The sequence below is a fragment of the Pinus tabuliformis genome, chromosome 8, assembly GCF_031772625.1.
Source record: "Pinus tabuliformis cultivar Carrire ecotype Pingquan chromosome 8, CPIR1, whole genome shotgun sequence".
In the NCBI taxonomy this organism is placed as follows: domain Eukaryota; kingdom Viridiplantae; phylum Streptophyta; class Pinopsida; order Pinales; family Pinaceae; genus Pinus; species Pinus tabuliformis.
Genome location: NC_142294.1, coordinates 1,121,247,135 through 1,121,253,976, shown reverse-complemented (window position 1 = coordinate 1,121,253,976; position 6,842 = coordinate 1,121,247,135). Strand labels below are relative to the sequence as shown.

The following is a 6,842-nucleotide window of genomic DNA, read 5'->3' as shown; positions in this document are numbered from 1 at the left end:
ATAACTATTAAAAAATAAAACAATTAATAATAAATAAAACAATTAATAATAAATAGCTATATATTCTAATCATTTTGATTTTCTATTATTAAAGAATATATATCAATAATATATATACAAATAGTGTGATAGAACTGAATATATTTGTATTCTAAATCATTTTGATTCTCTATTATTAAAGAATATATATCAATAATATATATACAAATAGTGTGATAGAACTGTTGGTTGTCTTCCTTCCCACCCAACTAACTTAGATTTGAATATTTATGACATTTTTTTTCCAAAGGCCATTATTTACTCTTATATATATAAGTGTTATCTATATATATATAAGTGTTAAGAGTGTGTGTTCAACCTCATTTGCACTGTTTACCATGTGACTATTTCTCATCCATATGCACCTTGTAAATAAAAAGAAATAAATGTATATATGAAAGTATGGGGTGCGTGTTCAACTTAAATTGCACTGTTTCCCATGTGCCTATTTCTCATCCATGTGGGCCCTGCGACTATTCGTATTCTAATGATTCACGCTTCTTTTGGTTTTTTTTCATTAATTTTTAAAGTCAATTTCCTTGAATTTCGTTTGGTTTTTTTCAAACTTTTAAAGTTAATTTCTCTGAATTTTTTGAAAAAGAAATTTAGAAGTGTAATGTAGGAATGTTATTTAAAAAATAATTAATTAATTATTTTTAAATAAGACATTTTTTAATATGAAATTACTGATTCAATTTTTTTACTGGAATCAAATTGAGATCAAATTGAAATATTAAATATGATGAAAATACATTTTTACCAAATTAAAAAAAAAAAAAATTAAAATATAATTAAATTAATAATTACAATAAAAATAAAACTATTTATAAAAAAACCGAGACGAAATCTAATAACACATATGATTGAATTGGCCATTGCAATAAAAATAAAATACTATTTATAAAACAGAACCATGCAAATATGAAACCAGCCCAATGGCTAATTCTAGTTTAATAACCAAAATGATTATTTCAAACTCGCATGTACAACGAAGCACGCATTCAGTAATTACTGGATTACAAAAAGTCGATCATCCAGAAACAAGTAAATATATTTTGGCGCTGGTCAACCTTCAATTTTTCCCTTCCAGATGCCGAAGACAACATCAGCGAGATTGACCAACACGACACGTTCCTCTAATTAATCAACTATTTGTTAGTACCGACTTCCCTCCCGCCCATATATAAACAAATGTGCCATTCTAACATTCTTCACACAACATCCTCCTCCACCCCTCTCCTGCTCTGTTGCAGAATCCATTGGATATTGGTATTGAGTTTTCAGAAATTAAAGTTTTCAGTTTTTGAGAAATTTGTTTGAGTTGTCACGGATTGTGTATCAAATTTTGAAATATTCGTAAAAATTCATATTTTTGCGAATTAGATTCAAAAGAGTTTGTTTCATATAGGAAATATGGACAGAGGCTATGTATATTGGGTAATAATGGCAATGGCTCTGTTAAGCATCTGTGGCCCTGCAAAAGGGCAGGGTTCAAGCGTTAATACGTCGTGCATAAGTGGGATCATTCAGTGTGCGAATTATCTGGCGACCACAGGGACACCCCCCAGTTCGTGCTGCAATCCGCTGAAGAATGTAATAAATACTGAGATGGAGTGCCTGTGTAACCTGTTGAATGATACGACCCTCCTCCAGCAATTTCAGATCAACATCACTCAGGTCGAGCAACTCCCTCTCAGATGTGGTCTCAATGCCACCGCCACTTCTTGCCCCAATGGTATAACTCTGATATTTTTCTTCTCCACTATTACCATTTATTTTATGAAAACCATATGAAACCTTATGGTTTTTCTCTGGATGCTTTTGACAGTGAATGGAAACGCCACGGCACCTTCAGGTTTAATATTTCTCTTACCCTTTTCATTTAAATATTTTATGTATATTATTTGATTTTATCAGTATAATAAAAAAATTCCCTATATACACCATTTTCTTTTCCACCGTTCCAATTTATTTTGGGGCTCTTTGTTATTTTGACAGTAGATAGAAATAATACCACAGCTTTAGGTTTCCTGTTTTAAAATTTGTGTACATAATTTTTTAGGTATGCTATTTGAATTTATTAATATAATAACAAATGGAATAAAAACGATTAGATAAAACATAAATATATTAACATTATAATTTAATATTATATATTAACATAATTGTAGATTTGCTTTTCCTTTAATAAGTTAAAATGAATTAAATGTAAAATTAGGTACGAAGGCATTTGAATCTGCATGCGGTGTATGATATGATATTTGTTGTGTGCATGCAGGATCCGCTCCTTCCCCCTCTACTGGATCTGCTCCTCCCTTCTCAAGCGGGCTTGATAGTAACAGTGCAGTATCTTCATCTTCTTTTGGAATATTCTCTCTATTAGCTCTGCTTCTGCTTGGAGTGGTTACTCAAATAAATCAAGAGCAGTTTCAGAATATAATTTTATCCCTTTGAAAAGGGTGTTTTACATGGCTTCTCTGAGTACCAGAGCTGCAGTCATGGGCTAGATTTTCATCTTAGCAATAAAAATATAGGATCTCTCCTCATTTCAGCAGGTTGATAGATATGTTGATTTGAATTTGAGTTATTATGCTTTACACTTTGTATTCTTATATTGGGTTTTGCCAATTTCAATAAATATAATTTAGAATGTTGTGGGTTTATTTGTTTGGGTTTGATTGTGCATCAATCTGTTCGTGTTCGTCCTATGTTATGGGAGAATTCAAACTTTCAAATTTATGGTGGTTTTTAAAATTATTTTTTTGATAAAAATTATATGGTTTCAGTATATAGATTTATTTTTAATATTGTTATATATCTATATATATATATATATATATATATATATATATTTATTTATTTTGTGGAACTTTATTGAATATGTTTATTAAATATTTCATACACTATGAAAGATTATAGTTATGTCACTTTGTAATTTCTCTATTTTTTAGTATGAAACAATGACAAAGACTTCTCTCATATCTTCAAAAGCATGTCATATATGCTTTGTACATTGCACTTTTTTGTAGAGCAATTTAGAGACTTGCTCAAATATTGTCAAAGGAATCAACCCATTAAGCATTCTTTTTACTAAAGCCACTAATGACATTGCTAATCACTAATTAACTTCATATTAAATGTCCATAATTCATTCTCCAAGGAATAATTTGTAACATACCCCCTACTAACCCTAACCCCATCTAAGGGTAGAAGGGGGCACTTACTATGATAACCTCATTACATTGGGGTCTAAAATTTGCAACCTTGTTTGTCTATTTTAAAACAAGAAACAAATGACATCGTTGTGTTCGTCTCATCAAGGCCTTTCTAACAATATAAAATTTGCTCCAATCTGACTCTCAGATCGAAAGATATGGCTAATTAAATATTGGCCTATCCTGTAGTTCCACATCATCTATCCTACCATGTGGCTTCCTAATCCATATGCCATTTCACCGTCCATATGGTAGCTATCAAGCCACCCATACCGGGTTGCAACCCTTTAGTAAAATCCCAGGAATTTCCTTTGGGGACACCCTTTGAAACCTTCGGGAAAAAATTCTCAGGGTCATCCAACGACCATAAATGCTTGCTATTTGACGACCTGGATATCTCCTACCTAAGCGCTTGGTCATAGGATTCAAAAGGGGTTTAAGCCATTCCTCTAGGGTGCTAAGGCTCCTCGCATGCATACATAAATAAATACATATAAATGTAGTTGGCACAACTCCTCAGAACTATCCTTCTTGAACTTACCAAGACTTTTCCAAGACTATTGGACTATCTCTTTTGAGCTTGTGTCCCATATACATATGTTTATATTTTTACATATTTATAGCTTCACTCTTTCTCTCGAGCTTATTCTATTATAAATTTCAAGCCTAATAAACATGCCTATGATAAATTTATTCATAAGGCATAATTATACCCATTTCCAATTACTTAGGCAACTTAAACATAATTTCAAAGACTCGAGAGACTTAGGCAACATTTCAGACCTTGGGCAATAATAGATACATGTATATATACATGGAGAAGTTGATTACACGTCACAAGACTCAAATCCCAAGCTCTGATTTACACAGGAAACATTTTAACGACAAGGACTTTCCCATACATTTTACTCAGTTATTAAGACTATTGTCAAATCCAAAACTAATCACAGGGAAACAAATACTTCCTCAAGAAAATTTGCGTGGAGTATTGGTATTCCTCGTTTATGATTGATGCCCCAAATTCATACTACAAATACAACATTCAACCAGTACAAATCACATGTGCATGACATTTAAACAAAACAAAACACAATTGGATACTTATCTTATGAAACAAAACAATTTTCCAACTGAGAGTGGGACTTCAACTCTCCACCCAACCTTAGACAAACTGCAACCAAGTCTTTCTTGCAATTGTGACCCCTGGGCCAGATTCTAGAGCTGGAGGATGGAGTGCTAAACCATGTAAAGTCAATAATTCCAGCTGAAACATGGCCTTTGAGTTAACCCACCCTTACCCACCAACTAATCGGATAACCAAATGTGCATGGACTCACTTCCCTTAGCTATTCTCTGTTGAGAAATCTAGGGAAGTATGATTAGGGCTTATTTAAATTGATTTCTTTTAACTTGACAGGTTCTTGTGATGTATTTTAGTTCTTTTAATTGTATTATTATTATTTCCATCGTCAAGACAAATGCCAAAACAAATGAAGATTACAAACACAAGAAAAGGGACACCCAATGTAGGCACTCATACAGGGCAAACCCCCTAAGGAGGAGAAAACCCAGTCAAACTCTTCCTTAGTAGAATCAAAATCAAGTTGAGAACATCCTAGGTCCTTGACCTAGACCTCTCTCCATCCATCAACTCAACCATTCAGTTAGGGTAGTATTCTTCCAAAACAACTCTTCAAGAGATTTGACCTTCTCTATTAACCTTTATCTTCAACTCCTATAGTCATACCAAAAATTTTGGTCATGTCATTACAAAAGAAAACTTCAGTCCTGTAATAATATTCGGTTTTCCTCCTTTATCATTTTCATAGTTAGCCCATCCTTATTGCTTCAACGAACTTCTTGTCTTCAACAGAATTGTATATCGAATGATTGATTGCTTGTACTCCAAGGTTGAATGCTCCTTTATATATATGTGGTCTTCGAAAGGTGGATGTGTCCCTTCATGAAGTCAACTAACCATCTTACTTGAGGATGAATTGATGGTGGAGGGGTTTTTATGACTAGAATACATAAAATAAATTTCTTTCTTTGACATCATGAGCCCAAGAAGGGTTTCTTTACATAATAACTTTTCCTTTGACTCAAAAAAAATTCTAGAGCACTCAAAGGGTGCTTTGACCTATTGACTATTGACCCAAGCATGAAACCCATGCTTTAATAAGTCAATTTCTTTTAATAATAAAAATTTCTTTTTCTTTCTTTTGTCAAATACAATTATGAAGACTGACACTAGTTACATTATTCAACACTCCCTCTTAACTAGGGAGATATTCATAATGACACACACACACACATAGATAGGTACATGGAAGATCCCAAAATGATATGTTCTACGAAGATTCATAACAAATGCAATGTTAAAGATTAGATACCTGACTAGGGTATTCTAATAGGGTGGAACTAAGGTGTGTTCCAAGCATTAGCCACTCTAGGTAACATAATGATGTAGCTATAACACCAACCCAGGGATATAGCTGTGTATCCAAGGTCGGAGCTCCAAGACCAATGCCACCCTCCTCACTTCGGGATCTAGACATCATTACAGGCCAACAAGAAGTCCTCCCAAGAATCTTGTTGCCATTGAGATGCTTCATCTCTCCTTAACAACTAAATCATATATATTCACCAGTCCAAGCATGCTTCAAAACTTTCAACCTTCTTACGAAGAGATCTTGCACAATCACAACCCCAATCAATAATAAACTTTCAATAAATACATATATATTTAGCACAAACCTTCGGGGTCTTTAATCATTCTGATGTTGGTTAGATCATCATCATATCAAACATATCTACTCGGAATATTTACTTCTTCAACTTTTCAGTAGCACCAAACTTAGCCTTAACACTTTCTTCCAGAAACATACAAGTTTTGTTTACAAATTTATCAATCACAAATAACCATCAATATTTGTTCAACTATTCTCTAATTTCAAGCATCTTCATGGCCTTTTCATCAGGTCATTTACTTCTGTTCAAGCTCCCTCTCAACTAGGGAGATATACATTTTTCTTTATCCAAGTAACTAGGGGACACGTTTATCAATTATCTTATTCTTCTAGTCACACTGGCTCTTCCTTTTTTCATCAACAATTCATCGGAGAATTTAGACCTTCCAAAACTTCAACATTCCTGCACATGGTAACAAGTTCATGTCATCGAGGTTCTCACAACTCCCTCTTACCATCATGCTCCACATTATTATCAAATTATCATCAAATATGAGGTAAGCATCTTCATCGTCTTGAAGACTATGTATTTGTAAACCTTTAACAACAAGTGCGAAAAAAAACAAATATATATGTACAATAGCATGAATTCAAGCAAGTTCATGTCATCGAGGTTCTCACAACTCCCTCTTACCATCATGCTCCACATCATTATCAAATTATCATCAAATATGTGGTAAGCATCTTCATCTTCTTGAAGACTATGTACTTGTAAACCTTTAACAACAAGTGCCACCAAAAACAAATATATATGTACAATAGCATGAATTCAAGTATGTCATAATAAATTAGATTTTAGATATTCAAGACCTAAACCTAGTTAGGTTTCATAATCAAT

General features: G+C 33.1%; 1 protein-coding gene across 2 annotated transcripts; it reads left to right on the top strand.

The window, feature by feature from the left end:
* The first annotated feature begins 1,245 nt into the window (after nucleotides 1-1,245).
* LOC149239273 (non-specific lipid transfer protein GPI-anchored 7-like) lies at nucleotides 1,246-2,702 on the top strand. Of its 2 annotated transcripts, XM_089367104.1 has the most exons (3): nucleotides 1,247-1,774; nucleotides 1,868-1,894; nucleotides 2,318-2,702. In XM_089367104.1, exons 1-3 carry the CDS (start codon nucleotides 1,453-1,455, stop codon nucleotides 2,491-2,493), a joined length of 525 nt encoding a protein of 174 aa, XP_089223230.1. In that variant the 5' UTR covers nucleotides 1,247-1,452; the 3' UTR covers nucleotides 2,494-2,702. The 2 variants fall into 2 exon arrangements, with proteins under 2 accessions (XP_089223232.1, XP_089223230.1); XM_089367106.1 differs by lacking the exon at nucleotides 1,868-1,894 and having other exon boundaries at nucleotides 1,246-1,774.
* The last annotated feature ends 4,140 nt before the right edge of the window (nucleotides 2,703-6,842 follow it).